Source organism: Uranotaenia lowii, chromosome 3 (genome assembly GCF_029784155.1).
Source record: "Uranotaenia lowii strain MFRU-FL chromosome 3, ASM2978415v1, whole genome shotgun sequence".
Lineage (NCBI taxonomy): Eukaryota > Metazoa > Arthropoda > Insecta > Diptera > Culicidae > Uranotaenia > Uranotaenia lowii.
Window position 1 is genome coordinate 287,517,428 of NC_073693.1, and position 24,584 is coordinate 287,542,011.

A 24,584-nucleotide genomic window follows, 5' to 3' on the forward strand; every position below is an offset into this window, starting at 1 on the left:
AATCAAATGGCCGGATTTCTTCAGGTTTTATATAAAATTACCTGGACTTTCCGGCCCGTATACACGCTGAAAAAAATCTGGCAACCTTAGGATAGATATTTAAAATGACTTTCATTTCTTGTTTAACCGTCTGGTTTGTGCTTCATCGAGAAATATTTATTTAATGACAATTGAGAGTCTCATGAAGATTTGAAACATAGAATTCAAATTTCATAAAAATAATCAAAATAATTAAATTCAAATTTAATAGAGATACAGATAGAAGAGTTAAAGAATTCAAAACTTAAAATCAGATTATATAAAGAACAACAATGCAGTGTCTCAAATCTTAATCACAGTTTCAAATCATGTTTTGAGAAACAAAATATGAATTAAATGAACAAAAAGAAGATTCAAGTTTATAATCGGAGCCAAAGCTGAAATTGCACTAAATGTGAATTTAAATTTTAAATTTTTGAAACACAAAAAAACCTTTTCATGAGATGTTTATGAATACGGTTCTCTTCAGATAAAATTTTTTTTTATCAAATTATTATTTTAAATGTTTCATTAGATGCCCTCAAAGCCAAAAGAGTATTAGTGCAAAAATGATCGATTGAAAAAAAAAATTAAGAATGGAGAAGAAATGTTTGAAACAAAAAATCAGTTTTTTTTAAATTTCATATAAGGAATTAAAATGAGTTAGGTACTTTGAAAAAAGATTCTTAGTCCTCAAAATTCAGAAAAACTATGCAAGTGAACTTCACTAACTGAAGATACAAAACAAGAGACTTGAGATTCTCAATGAATTGAATCTGGAAAAGATTAGATTAAAAAAAAAGAAATATTCATGTTAAGAGAATCACGCAATTACATTAGCAACTATGAGATCGTTTTTATGATAATTTGAGCATGATTATTTGGAAAATGATATGCTGAATTCAGGAGATTAATTCCGATAGATGATGAAATTTTGGCAAAATCAGTTGAAAATGCTTCAATACAAATTTCAAGTCAAAGACAGAAATTGGGATAGAAATTCAATGAAGAGATTCAGTACTGACGATTGGTCCATATTAATCTTTTTTTTTATTTGTTCTTTTTGATAGGAGTTTAACCCGTTAAGGTCATTCTTCCTCGAGGATTAATCAACTTAGTTTTTTTTTATAGATTTAATTATCAAAAATAGGGAGAAAAAAGGGTTTAGAATTTACAAATCAACGGAAATTTCAATGAAAATGAGGAGACATTTTCTTTATTTTACTTGATATGTTGCGATAAAAATAATGAAAATTTGAGATGCTTTGCCTCATATTCTTCTTAATTTATTTTCGATTTTTTTTTCGAATTCAGTTATCATATATTTTGTCCAGATTGTGGGTTGGAAATTTTGAAATTCAATACCAAGATTTTGATATTATCAGCTCGCAAAATGCGCAAAACACTCGTTCCCTTTTTACTCTAGGGGGCCCATTAACTTATGTAAGAGAAAAACTATTCTGGATATTATTTCACGGGAGCTTCTTTTGTTGTTATATTCCAAGTTTTCATTCCGATATTCTAGTTTTGATTTCTTTTCATAGATTTGTAGTTATAAGATTAAAGAAGAGTTAAAATTGTTTTCCCTCGGGGTTCCCCCTGAGTAAGGGGCCCGGGGCAACTGCTCCTATTGCCCGGCTTTGCAACCTATATAACTCTCAGACTAAGATATTTCATTTTACGACAGTCGATACTGCGTTCACAAATTGAAACTAATTTCAATTGTAAATTTCGAATCGCAATTCCACAAACCCTTTTTGTTGAAACTTAAATTTTGACACTTAAAACACTATCTTTTCTTTTTGGAATGAGATTTCTCAAAGAACTGTAATAGTTTAACAATTTCAGAATTTGAAATCAACCATTTGAACATCAAATTACATACATTAAATACAAATTTAACACATCAACAAGCTGGTAGCCAAGTGAACAGATGCTTAACACTCACGATAGTCAGCGGAATTAGTTAAAAAAAGTTAAACCTTATCACTTACTTATCACTTTGATTATAAAAAAAATCATTGTTGTCATTACAAATTTAGGGTTGATGTAAAATATTCTTCAAAAAAATTTAAGCCCATTTTTTTTGTATTTCTTGTTCTTCTAAATGTTCAATTACACATTCGAAAGGGTTTTGAAATACCCAAGAAAACAAAATTAACATTTTTCCGAGTTGCACAGGATTTAAGAGCTAATTTTCGATAAATTTGGATGCCCTGAATTCAAAACGCAATTATTAATTTTTATATCAGCTTTTGATTTTAAATATCTTTAGAAAATAGGTAGACATCACTCAACTGTATACCATTACAAACATTTAAAAAATGAAGGTTTTAAACAATGATAAACGTTAAAGAAGCCCGCTACTAATTTTTACTTCTGCGATAAAAGAAAAGAAGTATCCTTTTTGCTTTCTTTTATCTATTCTGTAAATTACGAGAATAATAACGATTTTTTTAAATAATTTTAAATCAAATTGATTTTCGTGTATAATAAAAACAGAATTCCCCATGTGATGACTAAACATCATTTTTCTGAGCCGGGGTTAAAATATGAAAAAGGCGATCAAAACTATTTTTTGCCGAAACTATGCGATTTAGACCTATAGTGTCTTCGAGATAAATGACCAACAATACAAGGACTTTTAAACAATTTTTTTTTTGAAAAATTGAATTATCCACCTAGTGAGTTAGAAAAACTAACTTTTATAATATCCATTTTAGAGCTATATTGTCTGAGAAAAGTTTTTAGCTTGTACCAATTCTAGCAACTTCCCCAAAAAAGTCAAAACTGTATCAGTAACCGTTTCAAAGTTATGACATTGATACTTTTTTGTTTGTAAAACTGTAAAATATGTAACCAAACTCGTCCGAACTCAAGAGATACAAACTGTTAAAAATTACTATTTTTGTTAAGTATTTTTAAGATATCTCGTTTAAACTTCAAAATTTTTCTACAGTATACCCAGCAAAAGTGTGCAACTTTACCGTCTCTAAATTTCTCTGGAACATGTTTTTTTTTAATGAAAAATCACTCGCAAAATAGTTATGTTGAAAAAACGGAAAATTGATGATATTTTTAAAAAAAAAGTCATAACTTTGAAACAGATATTAATACAGTTTTGACTTTTTTGGCGAAGTTGCTAGAATTGGTACGAGCTAAAAACTTTTCTCAGACAATATAGCTCTAAAATGGATATTTAAAAAGTTAGGTTTTCCAACTCACTGCTAGGTGGATTATTCAATTTTTCAAAAAAAAAAGTTTTATATCCCTTGTATTGTTGATCATTTGTCTCGAAGACACTATAGGTCTAAATCGCATAGTTTCGGCAGAAAATAGTTTTGATCGCTTTATTCATGTTTTACCCCTGTGTGCACCGCCTTTTAAAGATTTGTTCCTACATCTTAAACTATCAAATATAATTAAAATATTAAAATTCATGGTTTTGCAGTTTAATGTCTTCGTACTTAAAAAACCTTCTTAAATACTCTTCTAAAATATACAAGAAAAGAAAATTTATTCTGGAAAATCTGTTTCATTCGTCAAATCAGCTGCGTTTAAAAAAAGAAATTCCTGTTAAATAGCATCATCTATTTCACTTTGATTTTCAAATCTGACAACATAATTCAAAATTACACAAACCCAATCTGATGGGAAAAATCTGAAAGAAAAATGATAATTTGAATAAAGATATTCAAGCATTTAGTATGAAATTTCAGACCATTACTGTAAACTTAAAATTTAAAAAGATGACTAAACAACAGTGTTAAAAATTAGAATAAGTTAACCGCATACTTAAGAATAAAAACACAGCATGGTGGTCAAAACTTGACGGCGACGGATTGGACTAAATTTTCCCATCATCATAATTTGGATTTGATGGAAAAATCATTTCCAAAATTATCATTCAAAACATTAATTACCTTTTCGAAACATTTAAAACTTTACCGTTTTAGTTTCAACGACATGTATGTAGATGGTTTTGTATGGTTATGCGACCATTTTTTGTTTATTTTTAATGTTTTTTTTTCGATAGTTGAGTAGGTTGAACTCAAAAGCTGTGGTAGTTTTAAATTGCCCCATAACAAAGAAAAAATCTCTACGGTACAGTTGCTGACTTCGAAACTGAACAAATGATCAAAATGTCACTCCAGCTGATGACAGGAGCTGGGATATTTATGAATAATGAACTCACTTCCCTTTTCACCCTCAGAACAGCTTCAGTTACCAAACACGGGGGATCATAATTAATGCCAAACGGCAGTGGTTTGGATCCGATAGACACAACATTAGTAGCAGAGCAGCAGCAGCAGCAGTTGATCAAATTTCACAATCCAAAACCGAAAACCAGAAACCGGAGAGTTTGCTTGCGTCAGTGGCTTGGTAAACGAATTACGAAAATATCGAAACATTTCCGTAGGAACCACAAAGTTGAGAAAGAATTTAAAATGTTCGCCTCAGCTGTCGTCAGCCTGTGCCGATGATTGATTGCGGCTTTTTTTTGTTTATTTTTATTTGTGTGGCAACGTCCGGCAAAAGTTTAAAAGTATTAAAGAATTTTCGCAAAACGGACACTGGATATTGATGAGGCTATGGCTGCATTTTATCTACAATTTGATTGAAACATGTGTTAACTCAAAATTGAGAAGGATTTCATTTAATTTAGGATTCAAATAGTTTAACTTTTACCAAATTTTTCGATTTTGCATTAACATAATTTTCAAACTCTAATTGACTTTTTATCCAAATTCATTCAATTTTCCGTAAACATGATGAATCGTTTTCGACCGTCTTTGACATTTGCCCCTGATCAGAAGAAGGTTCGTCAAATTCGCCAGATCAAAGCCAATCTGGAGCCAGTTTCAGCCAAATAGCTAACCTAAGAGAAAACAAAAGTGACTTCTCTACTCAGAATGACATTATTCATTAATAACGTGACTGACAGAGAACAAATGTTAAGCCATTTCATCTCAAATGATTGGGGAGTTAGGAACCAGAAGGTGAACTAGAAGAGAAGAAAAAAAAATGCGGAAGTTCCGGAATTGAGTGGTTCATGATTCGCGGCCCTCCTCTGTTCCGGTAAAATTTCTTCCCATCATCATGAGATGGCGTTTTTTGATTAGCAAGAAAACAATATCTTCTCCGTTAGTTCCAAAATTGGAGATGATGGAATTTAATAAAGCGTTTTAGCTTTTCCAGTGAAAGAATTTCAAACTAATGGAAGAAAAATGTTCCTTGTTGACTTCGTCTTGTTGGCGCAATTTTAACTTGAGGAAAGATCGTGAGTTCATCAACCTTTTTAGCAATGGATCCCAATGAAACGAACCTATCGAAGTAGATAAAGCCAGATATGAATTTTTTTTTTGGAAAATAAGAGGTTTTTATCACCAGCATTACACAATTGAAATCTATTTTTCCATCACATTTTTCACATTATAAGAAAATTTAAGAACAAGCCTAAATTGAGAATCTAAATTTATTGAGATAAACTGTTTGAAGCCAATTTAATTCTACTGAATTCAAAAATGAACTTCCTCTTTGACCAATCTTACTGAAATGTTTGGATAGTTTTTTTCATTTTATAATAAAGGTTAAGTTTGCTTGGTACTCATGATTAAGATTAATATTCAATAAAAAAACAGAATAAGATGGTCAAATGATGACGTTATAGTGATTTCTTTAACTAAGGACATTTCACCAGAATTGTGATGAATTAAGAAGATTTTGTTAATGAGGTGTTCCAGAACAATATTGTCACAGGACCATTTTTAGAATGATTATGAGAGTGGTTCTTTGAAATTGTTATTTATGATTTATTTTATTTGGTACTAGAAAAAGGCATTAATTTGAGTTCGGTTCCCTTCAGGATCTTTTTGTTGTTAAAATTTTGTTATAATCTTAGAGTTATGGATCTGATTGTAGGTACCTTCATTTATATCTAGTTTACAGCTTTTCGAAATATTGTATCGTTGACCTAGTTAAGGCCATTTTGTTTGCGTATAAACTCATGCAAGTGTTTTGACTACAAATTTCTATAGTCTAGCAAAATTGATTTCAATACCTTCAGTTTTTTAAGTTACCTACTGGATTTTTGTTTACTAAATTTCAAATGCACTAGTTTTAGCCAATGAGTTTTAAATTGAAAGAAAACGAATTTTGCTCCTTAAACCTGATGGTGCAAGCTGTTAGAGAACGAGACTTTAAAAAGGTTTTTTTTTTGCAGGAGAGCTCTAGGTAGAAGCTCAAATAGTTTCGAGAAACATTTAAAAGTCCCTTTGTAAATCTTAAACAAAATTGATTGTGCTTGAAGTGGGTTTTTTGTTTGAATAAATATTCGTTAATATCTCAAAAACATAATTTAAGCTAACAACTTTTTTGTCGAACAAACACAAAGGGCGATTTTACTCAGACTAAAATAAAATTTCCTGTAGATTAAAAATCATCTTTTTAATTTCAGTTCTCTCATGACTGAAACTTATTTAACAATAATTAGTAAAAGTTCCTTGAATCATAAATTCTTAAAACTGGTTCAGAACAAGACATGTTTTCCTTTTTTTTACTGAATGTTATCTGGAAGCATTTTTAATTCTATAGTTTAAACTATCAATAACTGTTTTCACTTGGAATATTTTACTGATGCTGATTTTGCAAGTTTTTCATTTTCGTCCCTTCATGATGTTAATTTTTATAAGATTTGTCTGAGGTGAAATGATGATCGACAAAAATTAGAATTCTTTTTTTCTCGATGAGCAGTTTCTTTTCGTTCAGTTATTTCGCAGGTTTGTTCGTTGATATATTAGTGTGATTTCAATACATCTTACATTATAAGGAAATGTCAATATATGGCTATATTTTTCAAAGGGAGTAAGCTAAGATTAATTTTTTGTAACCTTTAAGGAAACTAAATGTGGAAACTGTTACTTATCATTTTTCGCCAATTAGCATCAGGTTGCCTCAAATCTGCCGAGTATTGAACATTTAAAAAACTTTCACCTAGAAATCAGGATTGTAAAATCTTCAGTTAAAAATCTTTCTCCAAGATCGATTCAGCTGAATGGTCTCAGGATCCATCCTCCTAAAAAAACGGAGTCAACGGATCGATTTTTGCTAGATCAATCTCCTCAATTTTTATGGGGTTATTGTCTGAGTGTTGTTGATGGAAAAAGACAGAAAAGCCGATACATTTGAATATTTCTAAAACGCTTGAATTCATCCAATTAATTGAATTATTATTTTCTTCGGTTATACTAAGTTTGCCAGATTTTTTTCAGCACGTATCCGAAGATAACGTTTTTTTCCTCAAAGCTCATCGACGGATTTTGAATCGCATTTTAGGTTCCCAAAAAACGTTTTATGATTATTTTTATGAATCTTGCTAAAAATACACGTTTTGGAGGCGTTTTTTTTTTGTATGATAAGTAAAATAAAACTGGGCTAAATCTGGGAATTTTTCAATGAAATCCGGGCAACCGGGCCGGGCCGGACTATTCCCAAATTTTGTATTGACTATCCGGGCAAACCCAGATAAATCCGGGCAATCTGGCAACCTTAGGTTATACATATGAGGTCAATGAAAGTACGAAACTTAAGAAAACTTTAACATCAGAAAATCATACTGGAACTGATCAATGGCTTAACAGAAAATCAAAAGTAAAATTTGAGCATGAACGAGCCTAAAGTGTAGATGGAATATTAGAATATTTTGTTTGAGAGGAGTACGGAAAATTGATTTTTAATAAATAGTTTTCCACGACGGCCCGATTTCTTTTGAATATAGTTTTCCTCAGGCTAGTATCATAATACTAGATTTATTTTACTTATTTTACTTATCATACAAAAAAAAAAACGCCTCCAAAACGTATTTTTTTTAGCAAGATTCATAAAAATAATCATAAAACGTTTTTTGGGAACCTAAAAATCTGGCAAACTTAGTATAACCGAAGAAAATAATTATTCAATTAATTGGGTGAATTCAAGCGTTTTAGAAATATTCAAATGTATCAGATTTTCTGTCTTTTTCCATCAACAACCCTCAGACAATAACCCAATAAAAATTGAGAAGATCGATCTAGCAAAAATCGATCCGTTGACTCCGTTTTTTTAAGAGGATGGATCTTGAGACCATTCAGCTGAATCGATCTTGGAGAAAGATTTTTAACTGAAGATTTTACAATCCTGATTTCTAGGTGAAAGTTTTTTAAATGTTCAATACTCGGCAGATTTGAGGCAATCTGATGCTAATTGGCAAAAAATGATAAGTAACAGTACTCACATTTAGTTTCCTTAAAAAAAGGTTACAAAAAATTAATCTAAGCTAACTCCCTTTGAAAAATACAGCCATATATTGACATTTCCTTATAATGTAAGACGTATTGAAATCACACTAATATATCAACGAACAAACCTGCGAAATACACTGAACGAAAAGAAACTGCTCATCGAGAAAAAAAGAATTCTAATTTTTGTCGATCATCATTTCACCTCAGACAAATCTTACAAAAACTAACATCATGAAGGGACTAAACTGAAAAACTTGCAAAATCAGCATCAGTAAAATATTCCAAATGAAAACAGTTATTGATAGTTTAAACTATAGAAACATTTTACTTCACCCTCATCTGTCCCTGAAATTTTTACTCGTTACAGTCCCACACCAATATGTCTCTCTTGTTTCTAGAGTGTCCATTTCCCGGCCGTTTTAGCGTTCCCGAGAATCGGAAAATCTGTCGATCGGTTTTCAGGGAACTCCCGATTTTTTTTTTATTCCCGGAAATTTTCAATTGGGAAATCCCGGGTAGGACACTCTATTTGTTTCCCATCCGATTTTTACAAAATTTATAGTTTTGGAAACTTCATAATGTAACCTTAAATATGTTATCAAGACAATATTCAGCTACAACACGTTATTCAAAGTTTGAGATAAAAATTTAAAAAAAACCTGCCACGGAATGCTCCAGAAAAATTACACATTTTTATTTATCATTTTTGTGTAAAGTATCGCAGCGCTCATGTAACTAAACCGCTAAAATGGGTATAAAATTTCCTTTCAGATGAAAATAAGTTTATAGCGAAAATCTTGCGTGAATATACTCAAAATCCAGCGCAAAATAGAATTTAAGTGCAATAAAATCTGAGAAATTGCAAATTGACAAAAAGTTCAATTTGAAAATTCGTCAAAAATTCTGTGTTTCATATTTTTAAATCTTCGGGCGCGTTGCCTAATTCGAACGGGGTCTGTGCTTACAATTACCCCATTTAATATTAATATGAGAACGTAATGCTGATAAAGTGTCAAAAATAAAACCTTAATATTTATAATATTTATATTTGAGGTCTCATTCGAAAGCTAAATGCTCAGCTTTGACAATGGATCTTGAAAGCTTCGAAAAAAAAATCGAGCTGAGTTTTAGACTGCTACTGCTGCTTGAATTACCTCGGGGTTGAGTAAGCTTTTAAGAGATAGTTCTATGGAAAAGGTCAAACATGCTTTCTATTGTGAGTGCGAAATTGATGGATCCCTGGTAGTTGCCCTTTCCAACAATAAACATAAAGAAATTTCGGATCATCATCAGTCTTATGATTGATACAGATATTTAAATTCTGCTCGATATTGAAAATCATTTTTCGCATTATTTTTTTTAGTCCCCCTCCTCGCGATGTTCCAATTCCGAGTGATAAAAGAAATCTCCGAAATACGTTAAGAGAAAAATTCAAAAGATCGGAGGATCGAGTCAAAAATAAACCGATTTAATCGATTTTTCCAAGGCTGAAGAATCGATCCGAAAAATCGAAAATTAAAGTTCAAAAGAGGGGTCTTTATTAAACTCGAAAAAAAGGATGGCCAAAAATTGACTTTCTGGATTTTTTCCCTGAAAGCCGTTTTTTCATCAAACCATTTTTTTTCGAGATTACATCAAATGTCGACGTTTCATTCATTTCTAAATCATTTGGCATGAAAATTAAAATTAGACTTTCCGGATATCTTTTGGTTGTCCCTTACGTGGTTTTTGAAATTCTTAAGGCGATATATTTTTTTGATATAACATACAACACCAGATTTCGACACATTATGCATTTTGAATAACTCTGAAATCATAATTAAAATTTCAGTTTTTCCGATTTCCTTTGATCCCCTCTTTGGTGATTATGAGGGTAAAAAAAACTGAGACTTTGAGTGCTTTGAGGCAGCTCTAAATCAAGTCCGATCGAACTAAAATTTTGCACAGGTCTGTTTTTTGGACCAATCTACAATTTTTTTTATGGTTGATATACGAAAATCGACCCATTTGGCTGCCACCCTAAGGTCCATAGATACAATTTAAACGATTATTTATAGAACCGACATCCAGATAAAGTGGGCCTGAGACTCGATGAAACTATCAGCTTTTCAAATGTATGAATATTTTACAGCTTTGATTTCAAAATTTTATATTTGGATACTGTTTGTCAAAATTGTTATATTTTATTATGACGTGGTTCCAAAAATATGTTCAATTGATCAATTTTATCTAAGATGGCAAACATTTTTTATTTTCAAGGAAAAATGTATTTTTTTTGTTTTTTATTTTTTTTATTTTTTCTATTATCGTAAAAAGGGGTAATATTGATCACCGGGGTAATTTGGACCAACAATAAACTTTTCTTCAATATCATCAATAACTCAGTCTATAGTTTGAATTTTCGAAAACTGGTTTCTACGTTTGAAAGCCTATTAATTGAGTATCAAATAGACAAAATTTGGTCAATATTTAAAAAAAAAATCTGTGAGTAAAAATGTAATTTGAAAACCTTAAAATATCTTTTTTTTTCCTAGGCTCACAAACAAACAGCTGTTTTGATGAAACTAAAAAGCATGTAGATGCAAACGGGTTGTTAAATGTGAAAGAATAACTTTTTTTCTTTGTATATGAACAGTTATTGTGCAGTTATAGTCAATAAATGATAAAATTTTGATATTTAAAAAATGAGGACATTTTCCAAGAGTAAGCCCGTATTCGATAAATGGATAGGAACCTTATCAAATCGTTAATTTGCAGGAAAAATGAAAATGGAAATAGTGAGAGGGCCTAGGGGAGTGAAGGTAAAATTTCATTTGTATTTTGAAGCTCAAACTATATAGCAATTATTATAATTTTTGCCCGTAAATGTAGGCAGCATCATAGCTGTTTTTTCGATTAGAAATATTTTTAAAACTAAACGTTAAAAATCAAGGTTCAATTGATAAACTAGCATCTGTAATTATTATGAAGGTGTTTTGTATCTTTTATCATCAAGAAAACTCGATAAAACCGTCAGAATAGAGATTGATCAATGTCACCTAAAAGCATCAAATTCTGAACAGAGACAAAAACGATTTTAAAAAAAAATTTTAAGTAGTCTAACAAATTTCTTCATCCATGTTTTACGTTCATAGGTACTGGTTTTAAAAATATTAAACATGCCACATTTCCCTTAACAGGAAAAATAATCGAAATATATTGAAAAAAAGTGATTAATCTTACCCCGGGTTACGGTACCTTATTTCTCGTGTCAATTCAAAAACTAAAACCTTTGTTTCTGTTTTTGGCAAGACAAGCTGTGAGATAGGTTTCGAAATTTAATATCTATATTTGGTGGGTATTTCGTATTTGCAACACGAATATTTTTTTTTTTTTTTTTTTTTTTTTCAAGCGGCAGCTTTATGAGAAATCACACGGCCCTTTTGAGGCCAAAATTACTCACCGCGGGGGAAAGCTAGGTAAATGAAATGGGTAGGATTGGGAGGAGACCGCAATACACCGGGCGGATTAAGAATGTGTCTCATTTAAACTCCGGTTGCTCTCTGACAAGTCAAACCCTGGCGAACCAGGGCTGGGCTTGCCAATGAGCCGTATTGCGAGCGAGGGTATTTTATATCGGTTGTATAATGTGTAAATGTGTAACACTGTGTCATGTGAAGGGAGCAACAAATAGTAGCTTTGGTATGGTTTGTTTGCTGGATTCGTCATGATATTAAGTAGTATTGTGTAGTGTGAAGTGAGCAACAAATAGTAGCCTTTGTAGGGCTGAGGTTTGTTGTCACAATGAAAAGTTTTGTATCATGTGAAGTGAGCAACAAATAGGCCTTTGAAGGGCTGAGTTTTGTTGTCACAGTGAGTAGTATTGTGTCATCTGAAGTGCGCAATGTTTGAATTTTGTTGTCACACTGAAAAGTATTGTGTCGTGTAAAGTGAGCAACAAATAGTAGCCTTTGTAGGGCTGAGTTTTGTTGTCACGGTGAGTAGTATTGTGTCATGTGAAGTGAGCAATGTTTGAATTTTGTTGTCACAGTGAGTAGTATTGTGTCATGTGAAGTGAGCAACAAATAGTAGCCTTTGTAGGGCTGAGTTTTGTTGTCACAGTGAGTAATATTGTGTCATGTGAAGTGAGCAATGTTTGAATTTTGTTGTCACAGTGAGTAGTATTGTGTCATGTGAAGTGAGCAACAAATAGTAGTCTTTGTAGGGCTGAGTTTTGTTGTCACAGTGAGTAATATTGTGTCATGTGAAGTGAGCAATGTTTGAATTTTGTTGTCACAGTGAGTAGTATTGTGTCATGTGAAGTGAGCAACAAATAGTAGCCTTTGTAGGGCTGAGGTTTGTTGTCACAATGAAAAGTTTTGTGTCATGTGAAGTGAGCAACAAATAGTAGCCTTTGAAGGGCTGAGTTTTGTTGTCACAGTGAGTAATATTGTGTCATGTGAAGTGAGCAATGTTTGAATTTTGTTGTCACAGTGAGTAGTATTGTGTCATGTGAAGTGAGCAACAAATAGTAGCCTTTGTAGGGCTGAGTTTTGTTGTCACAGTGAGTAATATTGTGTCATGTGGAGTGAGCAATGTTTGAATTTTGTTGTCACAGTGAGTAGTATTGTGTCATGTGAAGTTAGCAACAAATAGTAGCCTTTGAAGGGCTGAGTTTTGTTGTCACAGTGAGTAGTATTGTGTCATCTGAAGTGCGCAATGTTTGAATTTTGTTGTCACACTGAAAAGTATTGTGTCGTGTAAAGTGAGCAACAAATAGTAGCCTTTGTAGGGCTGAGATTTGTTGTCACGGTGAGTAGTATTGTGTCATGTGAAGTGAGCAATGTTTGAATTTTGTTGTCACAGTGAGTAGTATTGTGTCATGTGAAGTGAGCAACAAATAGTATCCTTTGTAGGGCTGAGTTTTGTTGTCACAGTGAGTAATATTGTGTCATGTGAAGTGAGCAATGTTTGAATTTTGTTGTCACAGTGAGTAGTATTGTGTCATGTGAAGTGAGCAACAAATAGTAGCCTTTGTAGGGCTGAGGTTTGTTGTCACAATGAAAAGTTTTGTGTCATGTGAAGTGAGCAACAAATAGTAGCCTTTGAAGGGCTGAGTTTTGTTGTCACAGTGAGTAATATTGTGTCATGTGAAGTGAGCAACAAATAGTAGCCTTCGTAGGGCTGAGTTTTGTTGTCACAGTGAGTAATATTGTGTCATGTAAAGTGCAATGTTTGAATTTTGTTGTCACAGTGAGTAGTATTGTGTCATGTGAAGTGAGCAACAAATAGTAGCCTTTGTAGGGCTGAGTTTTGTTTTCACGGTGAGTAATATTGTGTCATGTGAAGTGAGCAACAAATAGTAGCCTTTGAAGGGCTGAGTTTTGTTGTCACAGTGAGTAGTATTGTGTCATCTAAAGTGCGCAATGTTTTTTTGTTGTTACACTGAAAAGTATTGTGTCGTGTAAAGTGAACAACAAATAGTATCCTTTGTAGGGCTGAGTTTTGTTGTCACAGTGAGTAATATTGTGTCATGTGAAGTGAGCAATGTTTGAATTTTGTTGTCACAGTGAGTAGTATTGTGTCATGTGAAGTGAGCAACAAATAGTAGCCTTTGAAGGGCTGAGTTTTGTTGTCACAGTGAGTAGTATTGTGTCATCTAAAGTGCGCAATGTTTTTTTGTTGTTACACTGAAAAGTATTGTGTCGTGTAAAGTGAACAACAAATAGTAGCCTTTGTAGGGCTGAGTTTTGTTGTCACAATGAATAGTGTTGGGTCCTACCTATCACCTATCCTTACTCGATTTAAAAACTTTGAGCCCATGATAGTTTTCTCTTGAGATTAACATAGATTGGCGTATAAAAATATTTACAAATGAGTAAGTCTTAAGAGATTCAGAACAAATGCGTGGCTACTCTGTAATTATATTAACAACTTGGATACCATAAAACAGAATCTCCATTAAAAGGTGTTTATCACTGCAGCAATTGTAAAAAAATCTACGTTACAAACACAATAAAATAATTGATAAATAACCAAACAAGACCATACTACTAATGACAATGCTGTTCCTCTAAAGCCTCATCGCTAACTCTGAACATCTTCTCAGAGCAACTTTCCTCAATCTGTTTCGGTTGAATTAAATAACACTCCTATTTTTAATTCCCGATATTATCTTCCTGGACTGCCTTTATATTATTGTTTTTCAAAATCGTAACATCTTTCTTCCACTACCTTAATTGAATTTCAAGCCTAACCGAACAATAGACAAATCTACCAAAAAGCGTTGAAACGAGAAAGAATTATTGTTAACAGGAAACTGTCCAAAAAGCATTCTGATCCAATGAGCCTCTAGTTCTTGTAAAATGCATGATTTAAGAATAAGCCTTCGAAATTCATAAACCGCAAATGCACACTTACTAGAGCATTGGGGAGGCGAATACTACTACCTTTACAGCCTACCGTACGGGGACACATCTGAACCTACAGAATACCGGACCTGAAATATAAAACTTTATTAAATAAATTGTATGAAAAATTATATCAGGTCAAACAATCAATACTGATCGGACCATATTGAACACTGGTAAGACGTTTGTATAAAGCCGTGGGGCCAACACGTAGATTCCGTTTCACTGGTATTCATCAGTGATCCGTTCGTGTTCGCAAGATCTGGTGTGATACTATCACTATTCGATTCTTTAAGATCTTGCGCGACAAGGCATACCCATTTACATCAAAGTGATATAAATGAGCCTCTTACCATGCCCACGGGTATTTGCAACACGAATATACGTGCAAATATATGTGTAAACATATCGTAAATAATGCAGAAAAACTAGAAGATACGTATAATTTTGGAGGCCATATAGGTACATTAGCACGCATATTCTTGATTTGGACTGTATTGTCGTAATAAAATCATGCAATGTATTTAAATACGATAAAGAATATGCATGGGCCACACATTGTAAGTGAAGATATACGAAAATGAGTTTAAATGACATTCTATACGATATAATCTGTATAATAAAATACTACTTCTGGTTGTCTGGGTAACCTTGCGTATAGGAATAAAAATGAATCGATAATTTCACATTTATATTCTTTTTATCTGTTATAAGCATTATTGTACAATATGTTTTGGATTTAAATATCAAAATTTGTAACCTAGTTCTTAGTAATATTTTTCAACTTTTTCGAAAAGTGCAAGCTGATTTGACCAAATCGTTCAAAGGGACAGAGGTTTTGGAGGATGTTCTTAATTACTGGCCATTGATTGCATCCCAAAACAGCATCAAGTTTGAAGCTTCCATTCGTCGTTTGGGGTCATGAATCTTATGTTGAGATGCTTCTCGTGTGCTTTTATAAACCAAAAATGAACATCGAAATCGACGATATGGAAATAAACTTCTAGCCGCAAAGTAGGTAGGTATACCTACATTTGTCCAACGGCAAAATGATTGACACATCGTCATTGCGGTCCAAAGTTGTAGGTACTTGTACGCCCTGATGGAAAAGGACCATTGAAACCAAGACCTCCTATTTACGTCATAACAAGTCCTAGTTCTACCATTTGGCCACCAGCTGATGGACCAACATCATCCTTGTTTTGCATTCTTGCTCGCTTGCTTGCTTACCTGCATTGGCTGCATTGGACGCATTGATGCCCGCATTCCGGGGCAGTGTCATGCACTCGTTCCGATTGTAACTCATCGGTATGTGCACGGTGCTCGGTTTTGGCAGTGTCATCATCCCGGGTCCTCCACCCCCTCCTCCGGGGACTCCGCCTCCTCCAACCCCACCACTCCCGGTGAAGGTTGAGTTTTTGATCGGTATCGTAATGTGTTCGGTGCGCGGTTTGTAGGAGCTGCTGTTCGTTAGCGGAATTTTTACACTATTTGCGGTCTGGCCGCCGCCACCCGTCGGAACATTGCAGTTGACCCCGGCGTCGTTGGACATTCCTCCGCCCACGCCCACGACCCCGCCCCCTCGTCCATCATTACCCGGCGATCCGCTCTTCATCACGTTGATCTGCATCGAGTTGGAGCAAATGTGCGGTGATTTGACGTCGCTGGCCAGTATCAGAGCGCCGGTGTCGTGGTTCTCGACGTCCACAATCACGTTGGCCGATTGCGAGTGACCGAGATGATAGTGGGCGTGCTTAATCGGATCAAACGGGCCCTGCTGGTGCATTCCCCCATGTTGTTGGTACTGTTTCTGCAGGCTCTTGACCTCCAGCCGGGTTTTGTCTCGCTGATAGTAAACGCCGGCAAAGATCAGCACGTTCAGTATCAGCAAGCTGCATCCGATGGCGATGGTGACGCTGAGGGCGGTCGAGTAAGCGGCATATCCGGCCGCCTCCAATCCGGCGAGGGTGTTCTCGGCAGTGGCGTTCTGCTGGACCGAGGACGTTGGCGTCTGACCGTAGCCGGTGAAGTTGGCCACCGGCATGCAGGTGGTAAGTAGGGCCGGTTCCATCGTCGTCATTCCGGCTGATGGGAAGAAAGAAAAAAAAAAAAACGGAACGGATTCGATTAACTTTCATGTACCTACGTATTTGGAACGGGGCCACCCACGCCAAGCAGACGTAACAGTGGCTAATTATTTATTGAAATCGATTGTGGTAAGCTCCTGAACGAGGACCTCCATTTCTCAGAAGGGCGGAAGGACTAGCCCTGGGACCGGGATTTTACCTGACAGTTGGAAGCAAGGGTTGGGAACGAATGTCACCGGAAGGAAACCCTATTAGTGCGTTCAATTGGAAAGGACAAATTTTCGATGATTGTATTTTATGGTTGAACGATGCCAGGTTAACGGGTACGATTGCAAATTTGCAGGAATTTTTTGGGATCGGTAGTTAATCGATTGATTTTTGAAAATTCATTTGAGTTTTGATTTATGAAACAGAATTCGGAATGCGTTCAAATTGACTTCCTCATAGATGATAATTGTTAAGCAAACAACATTATTAAAAAAAGCACACAACATGTTAGCCCTTCAAAACAGAAACCGGGTTAAATGGAAACAAGCCCGAACATCTTGTATTGTATTTCACGGAGAAATCGTTTTAGTGAACGTGGGAAAGTTTTTTTTAAAGTTTTTGTATCTCATAAAAAAATTAAAAATATCAAGCAATACATGTATAAATTTTAACATTTTTCAATGCCTTAAAAAACTTTACCCGGTATGACGGAATGATTTCACCTTCAAACTTTATTTTGCTTTTATTATCCTACCCCAACACGGTTTGGCTGTCATGGACCAAAGGTGAATAAGAGGAAAAAACAACACAGTTGGTATTAAAAATATTTTTCGGACAATTATCAATTTTTTTTTAAATAAATATTAATCAATAACCAGTCTGAGCTAAATGCATCAATATGCAAATCAATGATTCACCTTTTTAATCGCGTTTCCATATGCTGGAATATGATTGTTTTGCATCACACGTTTGTCAAATTCAAAATTTCATCCATTTAAACGTTAATTTCTATGATTTCAGCTAGTAGATTTTTTCGTAGTATATTTACCCTTAAATTTATGCAGCACATTTATGATTTTTCTTTTAAACATTTCTGACAAAAAATGTTTAATTGAATTCGTGCAATACCAAAAATTACTGCAATTGGTGCTTTATGCGTTACGACATTACAAATATATCAAAAACTATAAATTTTCAAACGTTTTCATTGATTTTAAAAATAGCTGGTGAAATCCAAAATTGTGGGAAGAAAGGTCATGAGAACAGGCCCGTGCGAAAGATCTGTGGAAGGTTTTCGATTTTTCAAAACTATTTATATACTGAGGACCATCACACGAACTTGAAAAAAGTAAAAATTTACTACTTAGTACGATAGTGCACCATTTAAAAAGCTTCGAATCGATACTCTTGCCGGTAAACTATTTATTGTTTAAATTATGCTTCAATTCTGAATTGAACTTAATAAATTTTAAGTTGTCTAATTTACAAATTTAAAATCAATGTTCCGAGGCACCAGTAAACAAAAAGAAGATTTAAAGAATTTAAGAATTAAAATTTTGAATAAAAAATAAAGAATTAGTGCACAGAAATAGTATACATTAAGAGAATACATAAATCGCAAACCTTAAAAACACTAAGTACCGCTTCAGAAGAGAAGTGTACACTGACGGCTCCCTAGCAAGCGGGAAAGTGGGCTTTGGCATTTTCAACCCAATGGAAGAAAACATATCTCGAAGTCTTCCAGAACATCTCTCAATTTTCTCGGCAGAAGCTTTCGCTATTGATGTAGTGGTCAAAAGAGCCAATGAACCAACTTTGATCTACACCGACTCGGCAAGTGTGCTAACAGCTTTAGAATCTGGAACCAAGCATCCGATCATCCAAAACATCATCTATCAAAAAAATCTGAAAAACGTTACGATGGTCTGGATTCCAAGTCACGTTGGTATTCAGGGCAACGAAGAGGCTGATCGACTTGCGAACTTAGGAAGAAATGAAGGTAGATACGCTATAAATATTCCAAAAGCGGACGCGCTCAAGTGGATCAAGAGAATGTTGAAACTGCAACACGAACGAAACTGGAACAATCAGCTTAATATAAAACTGCGAGAAATAAAATCGACAACGGAAAAATGGAAGGATATAAACAACAAAAAAGAGCAGAAGGTCCTTACCAGGTTGAGGAACGGTCACACCAGGATGACCCACAAACATCTGATGGAGGGAACGGAAACACCAGTGTGCGATGCGTGTGGTGTTCAACTGACGGTAAAGCACATAATTATGGAGTGCCTGAAATACAACGACAGAAGACAAGTGCTGCCGGAAGGCAGCCTGGCGGAAAAACTTGATAACATTCGTTCCAAGGAGAAGAAAGTGATACAATTTTTAAAACAGTGTAACCTTTTTAATGAGATCTAAAGTGTAAAAACAAAACTTTTGGAGGGTGAAAACAGAAGGTTAATCCCTCATTAAATAAAACGTACAAAAAAAAAAATAAATAAATCTGAACTAAGAATAAATTTCAGTTAAAATCATTAATTATCCATGATTGATTTTTTGTTTATTCAAATGATAATAATTGTTAATTTTTAATCAATTCTCATTGTCGGAGTTTTTCCAGCTTGCAGTCTTGTTTTTTTTGGCAAAAAAAACAACGCGTTGATTTACGCTTCCAATAGTTTGATCCTCATTATATCTTCTTCAGGGATTGAAATGTGTTTATTAAGTTGGTTTTGATTATTATAATTTATGTTTAGTACCAAAAAATGCTGTTTTATTTTAAGAGTCGATTCTAGAGGACGTGTAAATATAGCTGTTTTTTTATCTGTTTTCTTAACAATTTAAGTTAATTCGTATTTTTTAGTTATGCGGTCTAAATCTCCGAAAAACACATTTCCAGTCAAATTCTCTATCACAATTTTTTTAATCATCTTGATTAACAACTCTTTTCATCATTTTTCTTGGAAGGATTGATTAGAAAATTCCACGGTTAAAAGTTGAATTTGAAAAAATATTCATTCCCAATTTGAAATTTTAATTTTCGATTAGGAAAAAACTTAAGTTTTTAGCTGCAAAAAATTTTTTAAAAACACAATTATTTGATTATTGATTTTAATCTCAATAAAAAGAAGAAAATATTTAATTTAATTTCAAGTGATCTAAGTCAGATTTTTTTTAAATTCGTTCTCTCTTAAATATCAAAATAAACGGCAAACAGTGCTCATTTTGAAAGTTCACAATACCAACTTTTTATATTTAAAATACAACATGTTCAATTCATACTAAAAGGCTTTGATTGATCACAAAAAAACTGACAAAGATAAAGATGAGGCCCTCAGAGCCAAAGGGGTATAAGTGACAAAACGGTCGATTTTGAGTTGATGATGCCAAACGATTCTTCTTATTTCAAACAATATTTGGTGATTTTTTCAGATTTTTCGAGTTTTATTTACATACTTTTACGTTCGAGAGCAAAAAAATAATTTTAGAAAAATAAATGGAAAATGGCCAATAACAACAACTTTAAACCGTGTTTTCTCGAAATAAGGTTTCATGCACTTATACCCTTTGGCTCCAAGGGCCTCAGATAAGAAATTCCATGTTTTGTTATAAATATTGAAAGAACAAAGCAGGTACTTATTCAGTAAAATTGCGCACTAAAATTTACTTTGATGTTGCTATTTTAAATCGTTTTTATAACTTTTCATAGATTAATCAAAAAATCATGATCGATTGAAAAAGATGATTTAGAATGATAAAAATAAGAGAAACGTTTTATAAATTTTCAAGCTCAAACTCCAAGCTCTGAAATTACAAGCCGTCAATTGAAAAATTTGGTCCTGGAAAGGATAAAACGTACAAAAATGTTTTTTTTTATTGTTAATTAAGAAGAGGATTTAGATTTTGAAAAAGTTAGTTAAAATAAACAAAAATTTTAATTTTAGAACTTCAAAACTTGCAGATTTTTTTCAAACATAAATACAAAATATAAAGATGAAAAAGATAGATTTTTAAACACATAAAAAATATTTTAAAAATTTATTTAAAAATTTTGTTGATACTCAGGGGAACAGCATTTTTGGTAACTATTTTTTAATGGCTGAGTAGAATGAATTAGGCGTTCTGAACTCGAATCTTTCGTCTAGCACCTCTAATTTTTTTTAAATATATATAGTTCGTAAGTTTAAAAATGAATCAAGTTGGAGTGAAATCAACCAATGCCAACTGATGAAACAAGAATCCTACATAAAAACACAAAAACTGATTTTGAATTGGTTTTTTTCCTTTAAATCTAAAAAAGATTTTTAAGGATGGCAAAAAGATTTGACTTTTAAAAACGTCAAAAGTTCAATTTGATTGAAAATTATTTAAAAATTTTTTTGCCTTTTGCCTTTACAGAGCGACGAAAAGTAAACAAGAAAAAAAAACTTCTATGGTATTTTTCACAGAAGCCAAAATTACTTGCGGTTTTTGAAAAAGTTGATCATTGATATAAAATCTTTGTTTGCAAAGTATTTATTTGTTCTGTTTTACAATTCCAGAAGTTCTTAAATTTCTTAAATGAATTTTACCTATTTTCAAAAGTTTTTCAAAAACAAAACCTGATAAAAATTTCTTGAATATTTGGATTCAGAGCACCCTAATCGTTAAAAATAAGCTCATAAGTTCTTTGTACCTCGAAAAAATATGATTTTTGTTGTCTTGTGTAATTTATCAACATCCTTTTGAATATGCAGCTGAGCATTCAGAAGAACAAGAGCCACAAAACAAAAATGAGGCTGAAATTGGTTTTTAGGAAAATAGTTGGTCAAAAATTGCTTAAAGATCTTCCGAATTTTTAAGCCTGATAGATTTCCTTTAAGCTGAAAAATAGTCGACTAATAATGGGATAGTTTTTATTCACAAGGGAAAAATTAAAATAGAGGCAAACTGATTTTAGAAGATTTTTGCGTCCTAAACTCGATTTTGTGTAAGATTTTTCTATCACTTATAATTTTCTGACGCTTGGTAATTTTAAACTTATCAGTCGATCTCTCGATTTTGTCTAGATAATCGTGTTGCTAACATAAAGAAAGGTTTGTTTGGTTTAGTATTTGATGCTGAAAAATATGATCTGTTTCACAACTTTGTTGAAGGCTGAAAATCATTTTCACTTGTGCTTGAAAATATCTAGGATTGCTTTTGGTTGTAAATTTTTCTTTTGATTCCCGCATTTTACAAAACGGGAAAACATACTCGCTTTAGTTATTTTTTTTCTCAGAAGACATGGTGAATTACTCACAGTCTTCATGAAATTTGATCATTATGTTAAATCCTTTGTTTTCCAAATATTTTTGATATTAGACACTTTTGCTAAAAAGTGCACAATTTTTCAATTGATTTTTTACTTTGTATTTTCTAAAGTAATACCGGAAACAAGAGCTTAACGAAAAAAAAAAATAAATACAAATTTGCATTCATAAAAATCAGTTTTTAAATTATTCGCCTCTCGGGAAATGTGAAATTTCTTTTCTTGGGTTTTAATTATGAATTTATGTTTTGGGTTCTGGAGATCAGGCTTGCAATTTCTCTAACGAGAATCACCGACGTGCTCGGTTTTCGATTCTCGGTAGAGATTCACTGAAACGCACCGCAGAGATTTTTAGCCAAACCTCTGTAGAGAATCTGTTAATCAACACGCCAGAGCGAACACACACTATGGTGAAAAAATGTTTTCACCACGGAGTGCGACAGCGACGGCAGCTAGCTTGGCTTGTTGCGTTTACCAATACATTCGAAGCTTAACCACTCGCCCGAAACATTCATCGTTTGTTGATGCTATTATTATGCACACCATCGTGTTTGTTTTTGTCTTTGATTTTTCGTGGCTTAAACCAGTCGGTCCTGTGTTGTCACCGGGGTGCTCTACAGTGACAAATTGTCGCACGCCGGAGCAATTGGAATTAGGTGTGTGTAGCTTTCGAAACCGGGGTGCGAATAATCTGTGGAGAGGAACAAAAAATCTCACCCGGGTGAATTGCTGTTATCGCACGGGGGTGTTTTATTCTCCGTTCTCCGTTTTTCTCTATAGAGAATGGCATCCCTGCTGGAGATTGAAATCTATATCGAAAAACACCAATTCCTGATTCAGTGATACAGCTTTTATAAATATTTGTTATTCCTTTTTGGCTTTAAAAACTCATAGGACACGCAAAAGTTATAACACACAATCTCTGCTTTTGATATATTGTTGCTGGAATATTTTGTGTTTTTTTTCTCGGTCATCCATAATATGAATCTTTTATGTGATTGATTTTTAAATTAAATTAAATCGGATCTAAAATTTAAAGGTTATTAATTTGAAGTTAACCAATTCATATTTGAATGATGGAAAATTGAGAGTGAAAAAAAAATCGTAAAAGAGACTCTTTACTGTGATTCAGAAGGTCAATGCTTATTTTGCAACCTTGGACATTAATTCCATTCAATACATGGTGCCGCCATGATGCCAAGCGTCGGGTTCCAAACTCGACAAATTGCGGTCTGACGAGATTTGTTCAATTTGCTGCTCGATTACCTACTTCTTTCCTACATTTACTACACTTGAGTATCAAATAAATTACTGAAAAAAAATTTCCCGGCTTGGGGATTGAACCCCGACCTTTGTGGTGAGAATCGAACACGCTTACACAACACCACACCTATATGTTGTTCTAACTGAACTAAAACTGGAAGTGGTGATATGATTTTATAACATACCTGCAGGCGCACCTGCCCATCCATACAGCCAGGAAGAAGGCATCTCAATGCTCTTTTTGTGACATAGTAAATTCAGTTTTGAGTACTTTTGTACCCTTTATGTGACTTAAGTCCCTTACAACGTACATATAATTCTTTTTTGCATCTTTCAAGTTCATTAATAAGTACATATACATGGGAACTGGGCAAAATAAGCCACATACAACGTACACATTAATCACTTTTGCAACTTTCAAGTTCATAAAGGAGTACATAAAGTTCATTCAAGCGAATTGGGCAGTTGATTCTCTTTGTCAGCCAATATGTAGCTTTCAAAGCCTTCATTGAAGTAAATATGTGACTTTTGGTTGCTTGGAAACTTTAAAGGTTCATTTTAATGCGCAACATTAAATTAGGAGAGTGGGAAATCATGGGCCACTTTTTTTTCTTTGTTTCAAAACTTCTTTATTATCTAATATATAAAGATGAGTTGGACTATATATGTTTGTATGCACCTTATGCAAATCCACACCGCTTAACCGATCAGCCTGAAATTTGGTACAGTTATGTGTTTGGACCATGGGAAGGTTTTAATAATAGTTTCGAGCCCCTCCCACCTGAGAAAAGGGACCCTCCCATAGAACTTTCGTTTTTTCCCACAAACCAAAAGTCATGGCACCCATTTTTCAGAACCAATTTTTTCCCTTTGGCGGGGTTGTTTTCATCATCACCATGGGCCGGGCATTAGAAACGACCATCAAGAGTTCACGTGGACTGGAAAGCAAATCAAAGCTTGCTGAGCATCAAAGATTTGAAAGGAGAAATTTTGGCGGGTGTTTCTTCCTTCTACTGTTCAAAACACGTGGTACCGGTACGAGATATTTGGATGCAATAATGAGCCTACATTTTGTTTTGAAAAATACAACTATCATGAAAGAATATATTGACTAAAATTGTAGTGATTTTCAATGTCCTGCCTACCGCCCCGCTGGGGGGCTTTGAGAAAATCATTAAATTCAGAGTTTCATATATGTTGAAGGCTGCAATTTCAACGCTTTGATAGCCACTGGGGAATCTAAATGGGGGATTAGAAAATTGATAAG

General features: G+C 33.6%; 1 protein-coding gene across 1 annotated transcript in view; it reads right to left on the reverse strand.

Annotated features, from left to right (window-relative positions):
- The window catches only part of LOC129757908 (neuroligin-4, Y-linked), a 395,502-nt gene that overhangs the window by 12,775 nt on the left and 358,143 nt on the right, over positions 1-24,584 (reverse strand). The window contains exon 7 of the mRNA XM_055755292.1: positions 15,917-16,771. Within this exon, the coding sequence (XP_055611267.1) occupies positions 15,917-16,771 (855 nt within the window). The remainder of the gene's footprint in view (positions 1-15,916; positions 16,772-24,584) is intronic.